Source organism: Giraffa tippelskirchi, chromosome 2 (genome assembly GCF_054371585.1).
Source record: "Giraffa tippelskirchi isolate mGirTip1 chromosome 2, T2T-mGirTip1v1.2.pri, whole genome shotgun sequence".
NCBI lineage: Eukaryota > Metazoa > Chordata > Mammalia > Artiodactyla > Giraffidae > Giraffa > Giraffa tippelskirchi.
In genome coordinates this window covers 74,548,783-74,568,131 of record NC_137276.1, presented here as the reverse complement: position 1 = coordinate 74,568,131, position 19,349 = coordinate 74,548,783, and the positions used below count along the sequence as shown (strand labels likewise).

Sequence of the window (19,349 nt, the reverse complement as noted above, 5' to 3'; positions counted from 1 at the left end):
TGCCTCTCTGCCACCCCTCAGAATACACCGAGTGCTCCTGCAGAACACACAACCCCCGAATGCCTAGGAAGCCTCTTATCTGTCACCTCCCTCCTAGAGCCCTTTGCCTGTGTCTGCCCATGAGGGAGGAAGGAGTTGGGGAGAGGAGGAGAGGCCACAACCAAATGTCCATAAGCTGGTGAGAATGCCCCACAGATGGAGAACTGCATATGGAATGTGTATGTTTCAACAGGTACCGAGATCACATGATGGGTTTGTTTTGTCCATGATCTTTAGCGGGGAGGCGGCTTAAACGGTCAAGAATCTGCTTGGAATGCAGGACTTGTGGGTTGTATCCCCAGGTCAGGAAGATCCCCTTGGAGAAGGGAATGACATCCCACTCCAGTTTTCTTGCCTGGAGAATCCCATGGACAGAGGAGCCTGGTGGGCTACAGTCCATAGGGTTGCAAAGAGTCAGATACATCTGAGCAACAGAGCAACAGACTAATAATGAGAACAAAAAAGACAGGGAGGATTTCAAATCGGTCAGGAATACCTATTGGAATGGAATTTTCAAAGCCTTTGAAAAACGCCCACATTTAGGTTTTATAAAAAAGAGAATACTTGTGAAGGTGAATACTAGCACTCTTACTTAGAGCTTTTGTGGTTGTTGCTGACTTTTGTTTTTTACTTTAAAAAAAAAAAAGTTTGTTTGGCTGTTCTGAGTCTTAGTTGTGGCCCATGAGGTCTTCCATCTTCATTGAGGCGTGTGAGATCTTTAGTTGTGGCACACGGGATCTTTAGTTGTGCCACGGGAACTCTTAGTTGAGCCATGTGGGATCTAGTTCCTCACCCAGATATCAAACTCAGGCTCCCTGCATTGGAAGTGAGGAGGCTTAGCCACTGGACCACCAGGGAAGACTGTGAATGTTTTCTTTCATAAGGAAATATTCTCAAACTATAATATCAACCACCAACAAAATTAATATTATATACTTCACTTAAGAATTTCCAAGAGGATATCTAAGGTAAGAACAAACTCTATTAAAATTGAAGTAGCTCACATTCAAAGCTCAGCAAAATGCCTCACAATGACTAAATGAGCTATAGGGACAAAATATGCATCGATTTTAAGATCTACATTACTATTTTTTCTCATAAAAATTCTGAGGCAGAGAACATCATGACCTCTTCCTAAATATACTGGTTCCAGTTGAAACCCTAACTATCGCCACCATGCTATTCCCTCAACCTGAAAAGCCTTTCTTTTCTTCTCTTCACTCTTGTAAAACCACCAGCCACTTCAAAGGCCAGAACCTAAAGCACATACCTGAGAAATTTTCCTTGTCTAACAAGCCTACTGCACAGACGGTATCTTTATTTTGCAGCCTTTCTGCTCTTTTGGACTTAATTTGTCAAAAATTGTTTGGTACTCAGAGTATTGTTTTGTCTTGTCTTCATATAAGTGCATATGTTTTATGTTCCTTCAAGAACACCATCATAGCGCCTAGTATAATAAATGAATGTTTAATGAACAAGTGAACTTAAGTGCTAATGAGTACAGGAATTTTAATGGTCTCTCAGGGGATTCAATGGATTATGGATGTTATTAATGTAGAACTTTAATTTATTTCACTCTATAAAAGACAGTGGTATTTATTTCTGTTCTGTGGAAGAGTTTTGTTGTTCACTTTAGGACCCATGAAGACAGTCTAGAATTTTTCCCCTTTTCTATCTTCTTTTGCATCTGCTTTGATTTTAGAGGGATGTCTGTTTGTGCAAGAGTATCTCTGAGCTGTGGACATGTCTAGTCTAAAATTTTCTTCTTTTTTAAGAAATACTTATGTATTTATTTGGCTATGTGGGTCTTAGTTGCGGCATGCAGGATCTTTTTTTCTCTTTTCTTTTTTTAAGTTGCAACATGTAGGATATTTAGTTAGAGCATGCAAACGCTTCTTAGGAATCTAGTTCCCTGACCAGTGATTAAACACAGGCTCCTGCATTGAGAGCACAGAAGAGTCTTAGCCAATGGACCACCAGGAAAGTCCCTTAAATTTTCTACATTCTCTTCTAAGCAAAACCATTCTAGTGTTCATTTAGCAAATCATCTGGGATTTACTTACCCAATTTTGAAACAGAGAAAATACTTTGACCCTTTCTGTACCAAAGAGAATCCTTGACCCCCAAAATGTTGTACTGTCCACAGCAAAACCCAGTTTGGTTGCTGAATGTAGAGTATAGCAACTAGGTGATGGAGTTCAATCCTGGCCTGGGAGTACTTCTCTGAGTTTGGCTTCCTTATTTGCAAGCAGGAACTAGCACCAGGGCTTTTCTGAGGAGTGAATGAGGGAATCCATTCAATGCAAAAGTCTGGCTCAAGAAAAGTGAGGGTTCACAGATGCTAGGATTGTTTTTGTGATTTATTATTGCTAGTTGTGACCTTTGATAAGTGATTCAGCCTTGCTATGCAGCAGCATCCTCATCTTAAAATGATAAAAAAGATGAAAATGAATTTATCAGGTCATTGTGAGGATTATATGAGATAATGGATATAAAGCAGGCTTGGAGCATCATCAGTACTCGATATCTCAGTAACTGTTACCATCTCCATGATCACCATCACTATCACTTTCATCATCATCCTCATCCCCATTATTAACAGACTGTCAGAAAATGGCACAGCCAATTTATTAAGAGGCTTTTCCTAATAATAAAATAGGTGTGTGGGACAGGAAACTCAATCAGGGAAATAAGAAAGCAAAGGACCCTTACAGGACCCAACTAGGGCTGGCAAGGGCATACATTGTAGAGAGGACTTTTTTTCCTCAAGGTTACTCATTTTTGTTTTAATAAGCATATAACATTAAGTCAGTCTTACACCAGCTACCTCTTGGACAGCCCAAAGATAAAATATAACCCCCTTCCCTGAACAACTATGGGTGGTAAGTTTATATTCAGAGAAAATAAAATCAGCTCCACCTTGGCATTTTATATTAATAGTTGTGAATTGTTAACAACCATTACTGTGACTTTGAAAGAAAATTCATTTTTTTCAAAAATTGCATGTCAAAAACCTATTTTTAAAAAAAACACTGGTTTTCTTTAACAAAATGATTTATATACCCCAGGTCTGACACAATGGCATCAGTATTTTAAAGGAACGTCTGAAATAGGGAGGGGCATGCATATGGGGAAAATAAACCTGGAGGTAAAGGTGAATCTTCCTTTGACGGAAAAGTGAAGCTATTCAGATGTGTCCTGATGCTGTATAGATAATAATGCCACTGCTATGAGAAGCAGAAGTGCATGGAATTTAAAATTAGATAGATGTTAGATAGATACGTGTGTTTTAGTCACTCAGTCAGGTCCAACTCTTTGAGAGCCCGTAGACTGTACCCTGCCAAGCTCCTCTGTCCATGAAATTTTCCAGGTAAAAATACTGGAGTGGGTTGCCATTTCCTTCTCCAAGGATCTTCCCCACCCAGGGATTGAACCAGGGTCTCCTGCATTGCAGGCAGATTCTTTACTGTTTGAGCCACCAGGGAAGCCCTTAGATATATATATAATTCTAAATTAGACATATATACTGACTCATGGGAGCTGCCCATACTAATTTCCACTTTGTTTTTCTCCCAAACAAGTACACGAAATTATAAACTATTATAACCTTAACTTTCACTTCTGAATATCTCAGGTGAACATAGTATGTGGAGAAAAACATGGGTATCATTCAGTGGTTCAGCTTCCTAGGAGTCCAATTCTAAATATAGACATAATTATCATTTTGATCCCAAGTCCCGAGTCCCCAATTTCCCCCTCAGTCAGTCACTCCCATCAGGAAGTTTCCATAAGCCTCTTATCATTCTCCATCAGAGGTGGACAGACTGAAAACCACAATCACAACCAATCTGATCACATGGACCACAGCCTTGCCTAACTCAATGAAACTATGAGCCGTGCTGTGTAGGACCACCCAAGATGGACGGGTCATGGTGGAGCATTCTGAAAAAACGTGGTCCACTGGAAAAGGGCATGGCAAACCACTTCAGTATTCTTGCCTTGAGAACCCCATGAACAGTATGAAAAGGCAAAAAGATAGGACACTGAAAGATGAACTCCCCAGATCGGTAGGTGCCCAATATGCTACTGGAGATCAGTGGAGAAATAGCTCCAGAAAGACTGAAGAGATGGAGCCAAAGCAAAAACAACACCCAGTTATGGATATGACTGGTGATGGAAGTAAAGTCTGATGCTATAAAGAGCACTATAGTATAGGAACCTGAAATGTTAGGTCCATGAATCAAGGCAAATTGGAAGTGCTCAAACAGGAGATGGCAAGAGTGATTGTTGACATTTTAAGAATCAGCAAACTAAAATGGACTGGAATGGGTGAATTTAACTCAGATGACCATTATATCTACTACTGTGGGCAAGAATCCCTTAGAAGAAATGGAGTAGCCATCATAGTCAGTGAAAGAGTCTGAAATGCACTACTTGGATGCAATCTCAAAAATGACAGAATGATCTCTGTTGGTTTCCAAGGAAAACCATTCAATATCACAGTAATCCAAGTCTGTGCCCCAACCAGTAATGCTAAAGAAGCTGAAGTTGAATGGTTCTATGAATACCTACAAGACTTAGAATTAACACCCAAAAAAGATGTCCTTTTCGTTATAGGGGACTGGAATGCAAAAGTAGGAAATCAAGAAATACTTGGATTAACAGGGAAATTTGACCTTGGAGTACACAATGAAACAGGGCAAAGGCTAATAAGAGTTTTGCCAAGAAAACGCACTGATCATAGCAAACACCATCTTCCCACAACACAAGAGAAGACTCTACACAGGGACATCACCAGATGGTCAATACCGAAATCAGCCAAAGATGGACAAGCTCTAAACAATCAGCAAAAACAAGACCGGGAGCTGACTCTGGGTCAGATCACGAGCTCCTTATTGCCAAATTCAAACTTAAATTGAAGAAAGTAGGGAAAACCAGCAGACCATTCCGGTATGACCTAAAACAAAACCCTTACGATCATACAGTGGAAGTGACATATAGATTAAAGGGATTAGATCTAATAAACAGAGTGCCTGAAGAACTATGGACGGAGGTTTGTGACATTGTATAGGAGGCAGGAAACAAGACCATCCCCAACAAAAAGAAATGCAAAAAGGCAAAATGGCTGTCTGAGGAGGCCATACAAATACCTGTGAAAAGAAGAGAAGCAAAAAGCAAAGGAGAAAAGGAAAGATACACCCATTTGAATGCAGAGTTTCTAAGAATAGCAAGGAGAGATAAGAAAGCCTTCCTCAGTGATCATTGCAAAGAAATAGAGAAAAACAATAGAATGGGAAAGATTAGAGATCTCTTCAAGAAAACTAGAGATACCAAGGTGACATTTCATGCAAAGATGGGCTCAGTAAAGGACAGAAATGGTATGGACCTAACAGAAGCAGAAAATTTTAAGAAGAGATGACAAGAATACACAGAAGAACTATACCAAAAAGATCTTCATGACGCAGATAATCATGATGGTATGATCACTCACCTAGAGTCAGACAGCCTGGAATACGAAGTCAAGTGGGCCTTAGGAAGCATCATTACGAACAAAGCTAGTGGAGGTGATGGAATTCCAGTTGAGTTATTTCAAAACTTAAAAGATGATGCTGTGAAAGTACTGCACTCAATATGCCAGCAAATTTGAAATACTCAGCAGTGCCCACAGGACTGGAAAAATTTCAGTTTTCATTCCAATCCCAAAGAAAGGCAATGCCAAAGAATGCTCGAACTACCGCACAGTTGCACTCATCTCACGTGCTAACAAAGTAATGCTCAAAATTCTTCAAGCCAGTCTTCAATAGTACATGAACCATGAACTTCCAGATGTTCAAGCTGGATTTAGAAAAGGAAGAGGAACCACAGATTAAATTGCTAACTTCCGTTGGATCATCAAAAAAGCAAGAGAGTTCCAGAAAAACATCTGCTTCTGCTTATTGACTATGCCAAAGCGTTTGACTGTGTGGATCACAACAAACTGTGGAAAATTCTTCAAGAGATGGGAATACAAGATCACCTGACCTGCCTCTTGAGAAATTTGTATGCAGGTCAGGAAGCAACAGTTAGAACTGGACATGGAACAACAGACTGGTTCCAAATAGGAAAAGGAGTACATCAAGGCTGTATATTGTCACCCTGCTTATTTAACTTATGTGCAGAGTACATCATGTGAAACACTGGGCTGGATGAAGCACAAGTTGGAATCAAGATTGCCAGAAGAAATATCAATAACCTCAGATACGCAGATGACACCACCCTTATGGCAGAAAATGACGAAGAACCAGAGTCTCTTGATGAAAGTGAAAGAGGAGAGTGAAAAATTTGGCTTAAAGCTCAACATTCAGAAAACTAAGATCATGGCATCTGGTCCCATAACTTCATGGCAAATAGATGGGGAAACAGTGACAGACTTTATATTGGGGGGCTCTAAAATCACTGCAGATGGTGACTGCAGCCATGAAATTAAAAGATGCTTGCTCCTTGGAAGAAAATTTTGTCCAGCATAGACAGCATATTAAAAAGCAAAGACATTACTTTGCCAACAAAGGTCCATCTAGTCAAAATTCTGGTTTTTCCAGTAGTCATGTATGGATGTGAGAGTTGGACTATAAAGAAAGCTGATCACTGAAGAGTTGATGCTTTTGAACCGTGGTGTTGGAGAAGACTCTTGAGAGTCCCTTGGACAGCAAGCAGATCCAACCAGTCCATCCTTAAGGAAATCAGTCCTGAATATTCATTGGAAGGACTGATGCTGAACCTCAAACTCCAATACTTTGGCCACCTAATGTGAAGAACTGACTCATTTGAGAAGACCCTGATGCTGGGAAAGTTTGAAGGTGGGAGGAGAAGGTGATGACAGACGATGAGATGGTTGGATGGCATCACCAACTCAACAGACATAAGTTCGAGTAAACTCTGGGGGTTGGTGATGGACAGGGAGGCCTAGCGTGCTGCAGTATATGGGGTTGCAAACAGTCAGACATGACTGAGCGACTGAACTGAACTGAACAAGTCCCTTGTGTAACAAAATAAGAAAATATGACTTTTTCTTGAAAGTGAAGCATAGCACTAATTCAAGGTAGCATAAGAGTCTTCTTCCTAAACCATGACTCAGATCACTGAAAACAAAGTCATTTGCTTGTAGCATTCAGTACGTGCCTACAAAAAGGATGCAAATTTACGTCATTCTTTTGCTTTGGAAAAACCCTGATGCTGGGAAAGGTTGAGAGCAGGAGGAGAAGAGGGTGACAGAGGATGAGATGGTTGGTTGGCATCACCAACTCAATGGACGTGAGTTTGAGCAAACTCTGGGAGATGGTGAAGGACAGGGAAGCCTGGCACTCTGCAGTCCATGGGGTTGCAAAGAGTTAGACAGGACTGAGGGACTGAACAACAGCAAGGCTTAGGATAGAAAATGCCTACACACAAACACACAGAAACACAAAGATAATGAGTATTGTAAAACTCTATATACATTGCAGGCAGTGCTGATAAACCCAGTGCACAGAGGAAACTTGGTGTTATTAACTAAAAAAGTTAAGGAGAGCTATCAGGCAGTCCGGGCAGCAAATGTAAGGAAAGAAACAGTTTATCTGCGGGGAGAATTTCTCGTGCCCATGTTGGCCACAGGGAAATCATAGGGTCTCCTTCTTTACACCTGCATTTCATCCTCTCTGATACCCAGTAAGATGCGGGGAAGAGTACTTGTATTCCCCAACTTTCTCTGTGGCATTTTTGTAAGCACCCTTGGTAGAGGGAGATACATACTATCAAATACTACAGAATCATATCCAACAGAGCTCTTCTTTGCTACTCAGAACTTGTTCATGATCAGACTTCATACGGTATCTGTCAAATCTCAGATTTTCATTTCTCCCTTTGAACCCTCTAAATATTGTACAGTTGAGTAATCAAAACATTTCATTCAGTGTTTTTACAGAATTGGATTGAATTTGCAATGAAATTAGGACAGAATCTCTTTTGATTCCTAACTTATCTTTCCTGTGTTTAGTTGGAGGCCACCCAGACGTTTTCTAACATATGATGTTTCAAATGAGATATGGTAACAGTTACACACTAGTGTGTATAAAATAGATAAACTATAAGGACCTATTATATAGCACAGGGAACTGTATTCAATATCTTGTAATAACTTATACTGGGAAAGAATCTGAAAAGACTATATATAGTCATATATATATATATATATACACACATATATATGGTCTTTCTATATATAGTCTTTCTGTAGTGACTCAGTTATATATATATAACTGAATCATGTGTTGTACACCTAAAACATTATAAATCAACTATGCTTCAGTTTTTTAAAAAATTAGATATGGTAAAATATAAAATTTAGAAGGCATTTTTCACTTGGATGAAGGGGACATAGTGAGAAAAGACAGTGAAGAGTAGAAGAGAAAGTCAGTATTTGTCTTCTGGGAGAATGTCAGAAGTGACCCAAGACACATTTAGCTCTTCCTTCTCTCAGTCCTTTTTTTGCCTCCCTGGCTCTTCCCATGCCTGACTCCTCTCTCTAACAGACTCAGCTCCCAGATCGCCTCCCAGCAAGACATCTCACTTTCCACTCAGTGGAACCGTCCCCTAGTCTTCCACCCATCTATAACCCATCCCATTTAGCCCTTCACTGTTCTGATCATTCACTTGTTTACTTGCCTATTGTTATTTATCAGCACATCTGTTTTTTTTTTTTTCTTCCCATTTTACTAGGTGTAATTGACACACAGCACTGTATGAGTTTAAGGTATACAACATAATTATTTGACTTATATACATCGTGAAATAATGACCACAGTAAGTTTAGTGAACATCCATCATCTCATATAGATACAAAATAAAAGCAATAGGAAAAAATATTTTTCCTTATGACGAGAACTCTGTAAGATTTACTCTCAACCACTTTCACCTGGGGCTTCCTAGGTAATGCTGCTGCTGCTGCTAAGTCGCTTCAGTCGTGTCCGACTCTGTGCAACCCCATAGACGGCAGCCCACCAAGCTCCCCTGTCCTTGGGATTCTCCAGGCAAGAACACTGGAGTGGGTTGCCATTTCCTTCTCCAATGTGTGAAAGTAAAAAGTGAAAGTGAAGTCGCTCAGTCGTGTCCGACTCTTAGTGACCCCATGGACTGCAGCCTACCAGGCTCCTCCGTCCATGGGATTTTCCAGGCAGGAGTACTGGAGTGGGGTGCCATTGCCTTCTCCACTAGGTAGTGCTAGTGGCTAAGAACCTGCTGGCCAGTGCAGGAGCCTTAAGAGACAAGAGTTCGACTTCAATCCCTGAGTCAAGAAGATCCCCTGGAAGGGGGGAGGCCATGGCAACCCACTTGAATATTCTTGCCTGGAGAATCCCATGGACAGGGGAGCCTGGCAGGCTACACTTCATAGGGGCACACAGAGTGAGACGCAAGTGAAGCAACTATCATGCATGCACAGTAGCAGGCATGCATGCACTTTCGTATATAACATAGAACAGTATTAATTATTTCAATCAGGTTGTACATCACATCCCCCATACTTATTTGTCTCCTAACTGGAAGTTTGTACCTTTTGACCATCTTCATCCAGTTCCCCCTCGGAACACTTGTTTATTATTTACATCTTTATTTTCTGAGTCCCCTGACTAAAACATGAGTTCTTTTAGGGCAGGATTTTACCTGTTTTATTCACCTCCACTTTCTTGGCACTAAAAAAAATGCCTATCTAACACGTTTGAGATGTACCAGGTATTTTTGCAGAATGAAGAATAATAAGGCTCTGTGCCTCCTCCAGAGAAAAGTGCTCTCTTTCCCCACCCTCACTTTCCTCAGGATGTTCATTACCTACGCAGCCTTGCCACTTTTCTCTCTTACCAGTTTTTCCTGCTCCAGCTCACATGCTGTAAAGTCCCCTCCCCCTCCCGACACACCATAACCCCCACCCCGCCTCCTTCCCCCTCGTCAGCCCCCGCCCCTGCTATCACGCCTCCTCACATCCTGTCTCTGCTAAATTGTTAGTGTATTAATATCCTTGCTCTTCCAATCGCCAACTCAGTGATCTCAAGTAAAATGATTGAACAGCTCTGTGTCTCAGCTTCCTCATCTCAAAATGGGAGAAAACAGAAACAGAAAATAACTATAGCCGCTGTCAAGATCAAGTGGGAAATTCTGTAAAACACTTGAAAGAGCCTCAGTTCACTTCAGTTCAGTCGCTCAGTCGTGTCTGACTCTTTGCGACCCCATGAATTGCAGCACGCCAGGCCTCTCTGTCCATCACCAACTCCCGGAGTTTACCCAAACCCATGTTCATCGAGTCACATCACTAAATGCTAAATATTCATAATTATTCTTATTCCCACATATTTGAACATGTCATTGAACTGCTACCTTTTATTTTAAAATCTCAAATGTGTTAGCTTTGTTTCTTCACATAGTATCTAGTGTGTCATGCCCACTTGTTAAGCAGGTCAACAAAAGTGGTTGTCTGGTTCAACTTAATAAAGGGAAAGAGAAATAATGAAGTAACCAAATCAGTAAGATATTTTGTTCACTTGAAGATATGTACCTTGTATTCTTGAAATTTTGATGAAGAAAGCTCAGTGCTTAAAATTCTGTACTTTCAGCAATACACTAAACTTAGATTTTTACATATTCTCAGATACTGTCTGCTTGAAAGTGAACAGGCTTCAAATTTGACAAAGTCTTGGTCACTTTTTTTTCTCTCCTGAGGAATGTTTTATCAGTATTAGCTGGAAAGGAACTGGAAATCTTGTCTTCTGTTTGACTCTACCTAAATGATAATTCATGGGGCGTCCCAGGTCTCACTCGTGGTAAAGAACCCACCTGCCAATGCAGGAGAGATGAGAGATGCAGTTCGATCCCTGGGTCAGGAAGATCCCCTGGAGGAGGGCATGGCAAGTCACTCCAGTATTCTTGCCTGGAGAATCCCATGGACAGAGGAGCCTGGCAGGCTACTGTCCATAGGGTTGCAAAGAGTCAAACACCACTAAAGCAACTTAGCACACAGGCACGCAAATGGTAATTCAGATTCTTTTGATTGTTGCCCAGACAATATAAAATAAAATCAAGAAAAAAACAAAGCAGTAATCAAATTAGAGAATGAACTTATGGTTGTGGGGGGTTGGGGGAAGAAGGAGGGGAAGGAACAGTTAGGGAGTTTGGGATGGACGTGCACACACTGCTGTATTTAAAATGGATAACCAGCACAGGAACTCTGCTCGGTGTTATGTGGCAGTCTGGATGGGAGGGGAGTTTGGGGGAGAATGGATACATGTATATGTAAGGCTGAGTCCCTTTGCTGTCCACCTGAAGCTGTCACAACACTGTTAATTGGTTATACTACAATATAAAATGAAAAGTTTTTAAAAAATAAAGCAGTGATACTAATTTTTATCTTAAATGAATGTAAGTGAATAGCAGATGAAATTAATAAATACTAGGGGAAAAGAACCAAAGTGCACCAGCACACATTTCTTGGACTTCATGAGGAATGTGTCATTGGCTTCCCTTCTTCATCCTATATGATTCCAACAAATTAAGCTTTTCCAACTGGCAAGTTCTGAGTGCTGATGTAAGTTGCCTGTCCCTAGACAGCTGAGCTCAGCAGCTCTAGTTCCATTTTTCTTTCCCAGAGAATAGCTAAAGAAACATTCTTTGGATAAGTGTAATATGTTTGCTACGTTACAAGAAATTTTGTTCACATTTTCCTCTATAGCTCTGTTTATTGCCCCATTATTTCTATAGGTCTGATTTATTTGGGGCCAGGTGCAAATTTTAATAAAAAGAAAAAAGTTCAAACCAGCCCAGAGCAGCCTAAAGGAGGCTTATAGATCTAATGTTCCAGAAAAGACATTTTCATTTCATGTATGCACAGAGTTTAGTCCACCGTTCAGACCTCGATTGAGGGACTGATTTTTAATATGAGAGGGTTTTCCCTCTTCCTCCTCCTGCTTTCTCTTCTCCTTTTTTTCTCCTCTCATTCCTTCCCCCCTCCTCCCTGCCAGCCTCCCTCTCCTCTACCTCGTCTCCCCCTCCCTCTTCTTGACTAGTAAATAGATAATGTATTCAATTGACACAAAGGGTAATTCTTTGATAAGTTTGTTTTTTTTAAAGAAACTGAGGCAATAATATACACAGCTCTGTAACTTTATCCTGACAATGTATCATGGACATTCCTCAAAGTCAATATTAAAACCTATCACATTATTTTCAATACCAGCAAAATATTGTATAGTATGGGTAGTGTACAAATTTTTAACCGATCTCTAGATGAATGGTCAGGTTGCTTTTCGCTTTATTTTCCACTATCAAGATGAAATTTAGTATTTTTGAATGTATGTCTTTATATACAGATACTTTCGGTTCTATAGTGTAGCATCAAAAATGTAAGACAAATGGATTAAAAGATAACATATATATTTATATAGATCTCTATAGTAACATTTTCATAGAGGTATAGATACTGCCATAACTTTATCTTTTAAAATATCATTTTAGCTTTCCATTTTCTAATTTTTTCCCTCAAACTCATGAAAGAACATTATGTGAGCTTTGTCCATCATGCAAATGATCATACTTATAGACTCAGTTGTAGTTGGTAGCATCAGTAGAGAAAAGTTTTACTAATCACATTTCTATTTAGATCATTTTACAAAGATTCCTTTGTTCCTGAAATTTTATAATAAACCAAGTCTATCAAGGTTTTTTTTTTTTCTTTTTTTTTTGCTTATTCTCAAATATGGTCTAGATATTGAGTCAGCAATTTTTTTTTTTTATTAGTGCTATATACAAGGTAGCTCAGATGGTAAAGAATCCTCCCGTAATGCAGGAGACCTTGCATTACAAGGATAGGGGTTTTATCCTTAGGTTGGGGAGATCCCCTGGAGAAGGAAATTGCAACCCACTCCAGTATTCTTGCCTGGAGAATCCCATGGCCAGAGGAGCCTGGTGGGCTCTTGTCCATGGGGTTACAAAGAGTGGGACACCACTGAGTGACTAACACTTTCACTTTACACACTTTTACTATAATATAAAATATACATCGTGGGCCTGTTCTGAAATAAAGGTGAGAATTGTTTTCTACTTTTTGGCTCTGAACCAATGGTTTATTGGCTAGCCTCTCAAATAAAGTTTTTTAACTTGACAATATGTCCACTTGACATAGAATAATTTTTAATAAGAAAAATTCTAGGACCTTCAAAAGACCATCTCTTTTGTATTCACTGATCATCAACATGTATCATTTCATCTAATTCATAATAACCTATAAGATATGTATTTATAGATAAGGAAACTGAGACGGGAAAAGGTTAAGTAACTTGTTCAATGCCTCACAGCAAGTAAGTAAGAAAACTCAGATTTTACTCCATTATCTGTCTGATTTTGAGTCCATACTCTGTACACAAACATGCCCCTAGTTTCCTGTTTAACTTGACACATTGACCATCACCTGTTTTGGCCCCAACCTTTTTTCTTTTCTTGGTTTTAAGTTACATGTCCATCTTAGCAGCCAGTGGTCAAGGGTGATGAAGGTGCCATCGACTAGAGTATTTCTACCCAGCTGGCGTGCAATTTTGACTTAATGTGAACTGAGCCCTCTTGTCCACTCTTGGAGAAGAAGGAGGATGTTTCAGGGCCAGTTAAGCTTGTCCTTCTGGGGTTGACATTTTTGCCAGAGCCCTGATGATGGCTGCTGGCAGGACTACTTTCCATGGAGCATATATCAGCCTTAGTCTTCATCCTCCTGTTACTGAAGATCTTTTCTACCCCAGCATGTTAAAGCTACTCAGTAAACTCTAAATCAGTCTCATGTGACATGCTTGCTAGATGAACACTTTTCTCCCTTTTGTTTCTTTAACCCTAAGGCTTATCTGGGCAACTAATACCATTTATCTTTGAGACTTCCAAAAGACACACTGGAAAGTACCTCAGATCTCTCCTATTTAACAAGCTGTTAATGAAGGGAGGGTTAGTGACGTGCTTGCAGTCCTTATTGTATTAAATAAAGGTTCTACTTGAATAATTTCTTCACTGATAATTCTAGAAATTTTTCAACAGTGGAAAATTTAAGGCAGAGTCACATCATTTTAAGAGACAACACATTCTCTCCCTTGGATTGTTGTGAAATACACATCCTTTCGTAGTTTAATATGTAAAACTGTCAAAAGGGTTTTCTTTTTTTTTTTCTTTTTTACTTAATATGCCATCATGTATATAATTCTTGAATTGGGTAATAGTATTTTCCTCTTTCTCATAGCAGTAGGTATTTATTTTAAATATGGACCTACATGAAAACACGGACTCAAGGTTTTAAAAAAACAATACAAGAAGAGGGCTAACTCAGATAAGTTTGGGATGAAAATCTCCTGGGAGTGGAGCGATAGAGATAGACGGTCTTGTAAATGGCAGGAAATCTTTCTCTCAATTCTTTGATTGCCATCCAAGTCTTTGGGGAGGAAATAAAGCATCAGGAAGAACCTGTAGTGTGACACGTTGAGGTTAAGGCTGAACCACTGCCTGCAACCCCTCTTTGACAAGATGGACTGACCATTAACCAAGGCTGTGAAGCAAGCCCGGAGGACACCTGAAGCTGTGCCAAGCCAGGGCGCCCTGGGCTGGTACAAGGGAAGCGGCCAAAATCACAGACGTGCTGCGAGTGGCTTCTCGCCCCAGGACGCTGCCCGATGTGCACAAGCTCTCACACAAGTCTGCCCTGAGAAGGACATTCCCATAACTGCACGCACCCAGGCTAAAGTGTGCACACTCACACCCCAAATTCAGAACGCAGAGGGTCTGACACCCCTGATGCACTTTCCGCAGAGCAAGCAAACGCTTCCCTTCTTTTTCCTGTCTTCCAAGTTGCCATCCCTGGGACTGGGTGGCACGTGGGTGCGACTCGAGCCTTCCCCGTTTTGCCCTGGGACCCTGGGGGCACTCCTGTGTGCCCAAGAGACGCCCAAGCAACCCGCGCTGCTTCGACGCTCCCAGAGAGGACAAAGGGGGTCCGCATCCCAGTAAAGAATCGGCGGCAGCCTGCAAGGAGGTGGGCCCCAGGGCCAGCCGACAGTGCCCCAGGGGACCGTCCCAGGGACTCGGAGCACCCTCCCTCTCCCGGGGTGCGCTCACCATTTGTAGCCTCTGCCGCGCTTGAATTTGAGGGTCAGCGCCGTTTCCAGAAAGAGCAAGAGATTGAGCAGCGCCAGCAGCCAGTACCAGGGCTCCTTCTTCACCGCGGTCACTCGCCAGACTCCAACCAGCGAGTGCAGCACGAAGAGGAGCCGGGTGGCCAGGGCGTTAAGCAGGATCAGTCCCTCCATGCCACCCGGTGCGCGCTGCCCGCGCCCCGCAGACCCGCCTGGAGCCCGGGGGCTGAACGTGACAGCTCCGAGACCTGCGGCAGCTGCAGTCCCTCTCACCCTCCCAGAACAGGAGAGAGCCGAGCGCCCCTCCCCCAAACTTCCTGAGAACTCTCCAAAGAGAGGAGATGCTAGACCCAGCTTTCCAGGCTTTCCGGGGAGTATGGGGCTGCCCTGCTCCGGCTCCCAGGCGCTGTTCTCCTGCTTTTGTCCATCTCCCCTCCCAATCCCTGGGGGTCCTCTTTCCATCCCTGACTTGACCCCCCTCCCCTCAGGCTTCCATGGGGTCACCGAGAACTTCCCCCATTGGAAAGAGGAGGGCGGTGGACAAAAGGGCGTGGGGCTGCACACCAGGAAAGGGGAGGGGGCGTGCATGGGGAGTGTCCCTTACTTTTCCACTGAAGTGCTTTCATTCACTCACATGTTGTATAGGAACCGGGTCTCCTGATGACTCTAAGATGGGATGCAGGAGAGCCAGAGAATCTGCTATCCAGGCAGGTTTAGACATACAGATCCAGCCCAATTTGAAGTATTAAAACTTCCCTGGAAATGAGGCGAGCTAGGTTTTTTCACAGAGCTCTCAGTACCTCACTTAGCAAGATAGGTAGCTGGGGTTAGCTCTACTTTTGGGACAGGTATTATTAAAGCAAAGGGATATTCTTTATTATGTCTCCCCAACCCTCACCCACTACCCTGACTATTTTTTTCCTAAAAGAAATAGAGTGGCAAATCAGGAAGGCAGGGGGACAGTGCAGAGGAGATAAAAGATAAAGCCAGGCTTCGACTGGAAGGAGAAATTCATGGAGTGGGGAACTGTACCCTTGACATCAATGACTAATGAGGCAAACTGCCTTTCCAGCATCCAAGGCAAAGAGGAAACTGAAGTCAGGGTTTTCCAAAACACCTCCATGATTTTTGTTTCCTTGTTTGGTCTCCTACCACGTGTACCACTATTTACTTAACATTTTTCCTTAAATGAACTCCAATTTTTACTGAAATAATGTTTAAAGGAAACTTTCTATCACTTGTAAATGGAAAATCAGTGTAGTAGGCTACAAATGGGAGGTAATTGCAAAAATAAACAAGATAAAATGAAGCTAACTTACTAAGATCTTGCTAGAGATTAACTATTACCTTCCAAGGCTCTGTGCCTCAGCTTCCCTCTTTCTGGAAAACAAAGACATGCTAGTGCTGGGAAAGGTTGAAGGCAGGAGGAGAAGGGGATGACAGAGGATGAGATGGCTGGATGCCATCACCGACTCGATGGACATGAGTTTGAGTAAACTCCAGGAGTTGGTGATGGACAGGGAGGCCTGGCGTGCTGCAGTCCATGGGGTCACAAAGAGTTGGACATGACTGAGTGACTGAACTGAGTCCTGTTACTACCAAGCAGGAATACTCTCTTGCCACATTAGTAAAATTTAAAAGTATAACTCAAAGAGAATATTTCTTGGTTAGGTTTATTCAACTGAAAGTCACCCCATACCTTTCTTAAAATTAGGTTGAAATTTCTGAAGTATGTGATTATTGTCTTCATTAGGTGAAAAAAAGGTCCAACTGCTTAAAAGAAGTTCACTTATTTCTGGTAATGTGATTAGGGAGATTTCTTTTTTTCCTGTGGGTCTGTACTCTCCCATATCTTACAGGAAACCCAGTAGTGATATCCTGGAGCTGTTTATTATGTGCCCTTCAATGTAGGCTGATGGCACTGTGACCAGCGACTATACAGGAATGATGCATGAGAGCCCATAGACCATACAGTGGGAGGTAGCACAGTATGGACACTGGAGCCCTAGCCCTGAGTCAGCTGGCTGTCTTGGACTCCTGGCTCAGCCACTTAGTTGCACTGTAACCTTTGTACCTCAGTTTCCTCATCTGTAAATGGGGTATGAAGCCTCTTGACTCATGGGGCCATTGTGGGTATAAAATGTGTTAATACAGGGGTCCCCAGACTCCAGGATCTAATGCCTGTTGATCTGAGGTTGAGCTGATGTAATAATAATAGAAATAAAGTACACAACAAATGTAATGCACTTGAATCATCCTGAAACCACCCTCCCTCCCACCTGGTCTGTGGAAAAATTGTCTCCCATGAAACCGGTCCCTGGTGCTAAAAAGTTTGGGGACCACTGAATTAATTCATGTAAAGCACCTGGCACATGGTAAGAGCTTGGTCAACCTTGGGACTTACCAAGATAGTTAGTCCAGGGGAACTGCTCTTTGAAGATCTGTGACAAGTAATAATAAACGTGGAGAGAAAAATGTGACATTCTTAAGACCTGTCAAAATCCTCTAGTCCAACACAACCAGGAACACATCTGTTGCTGAACAAATTGGTTTTATTACTATTTTAGGGAGGGAGTACACGCTCCATGGAGAACTGTGGCGCATCTCACTAAGAAGTTGTCAGAGAGGTTGGAAAAGACTTACTAGAAAGGATTGGTCTTGTGTTAGGTGATTTTAAAGAGGGCTGAAAAAGGCACAGCTTTACTCTAAATCAGATGCTATCAGGAAGTTGGATTAATAATTCTAAGGTTGTGTGTCTTAATAAAGCTAATTTAGATCAGTGGGAAATGTTTGGTCTTTTTTTGTGATTTGAACAATGTTAATGTTTTGTCTGTGTTCAGACACAATTGAAGAGTGATCCACTTTTTGTCTTGACCCATCACGCTCACAGAGACCTTGCTTGATATTCTGTGAAATGTTTATGTTCACCAGGAGGACACCAAGGCCTGACTACAGTGCCAGACTAGTTGCCTCCTTTAGGAAGTTGCTTTTCTCTTTCTCAGGCCTCCTAGGTGATGCCATCCAACAATCTCATCTTCTGTCGTCCCCTTCTCCTCCTGCTTTCAATCTTTCCCAGTATCAGGGTCTTTTCCAGTGAGTCAGTTCTTCGCATCAGGTGGCCAAAGTATTGGAGTTTCAGCTTCGGCATCAGTCCTTCCAATGAATATTCAGGACTGATTTGTTTTAGGATTGACTGGTTGAATCTCCTTGCAGTCCAAGGGACTCTCAAGAGTCTTCTCCAACACCACAGTTTAAAAGCATCAATTCTTTGGCGCTCAGCTTTCTTTATGGTCCAACTCTCACATCCATACATGACTACTGGAAAAACCACAGGCTTGACTAGATGGACCTTTGTTGACAAAGTAATGTCTCTACTTTTTAATATGCTGTCTAGGCTGGTCATAACTTTTCTTCCAAGGAGCAAGTGTCTTTTAATTTCATGGCTGCAGTCACCAACTGCAGTGATTTTGGAGCCCCCCAAAATAAAGTCTCTCACTGTTTCCATTGTTTCTCCATCTATTTGCCATGAAATGATGGGACTGGATGCTATGATCTTAGTTTTTTGAATGTTGAGTTTTAAGCCAACTTTTTCACTCTCCCTTTTCACTTTCATCAAGAGGCTCTTTTGTTCCTCTTCACTTTCACTTAGGTGTTCTCATAGAAAGAACCGTGCTCACCTCTGTTCTCTTAGACTGTTTTCTTTTGCTCTGGTATCTCCATTGACCCCCTCCAACTGTATTCTATCCTGAAACTTCTCAAAATGTCTAGTCCATCATGCTTTCTGGCAGTGTTTCAATGGCATCCTTTCTGGCTTTAAAAATATTTTCTATTATTTTAGAGATGAAGCCCTAGCTCTTACTTCATGAACTTTAACTAGGAAACTCACAGATTTATTTGCTGTTCTGAAATGTATGGATTAAATAGGAACTTTGCAGCTATTGCACATTATGTATAATAGTAGAGGAAACACAGAGCTTTACTAAGTTAGTAATAACCTTAATTACTCTTCTTAAAAAAAAGTAAAATCACTGGTAATTATCAATCTTCAGACGCTTTAAGAGCTAGCAAGAAGGAAGAATCTGAGGTGTAGGAGAAGGGTCTGGAGTGAGGCTGCCTTCAAGTTGCCTTCTTCAAGCCTTGGCACCATCTCTT

The 19,349-nt window shown here is 41.6% G+C and overlaps 1 protein-coding gene and 1 long non-coding RNA gene across 3 annotated transcripts in view; one reads left to right on the top strand and one right to left on the bottom strand.

Annotated features, from left to right (window-relative positions):
• TMEM26 (transmembrane protein 26) overlaps window positions 1–15,696 on the bottom strand; it is a 66,269-nt gene extending 50,573 nt beyond the window's left edge. For both annotated transcript variants that reach the window (XM_081569058.1, XM_081569057.1), the window contains exon 1: window positions 15,181–15,696. In XM_081569058.1, the coding sequence (XP_081425184.1) occupies window positions 15,181–15,659 (479 nt within the window). In that variant the 5' untranslated portion in view covers window positions 15,660–15,696. The remainder of the gene's footprint in view (window positions 1–15,180) is intronic.
• The window catches only part of LOC145537978 (uncharacterized), a 501,457-nt gene that overhangs the window by 397,033 nt on the left and 85,075 nt on the right, over window positions 1–19,349 (top strand). The gene's annotated exons all lie outside the window — the stretch shown is intronic.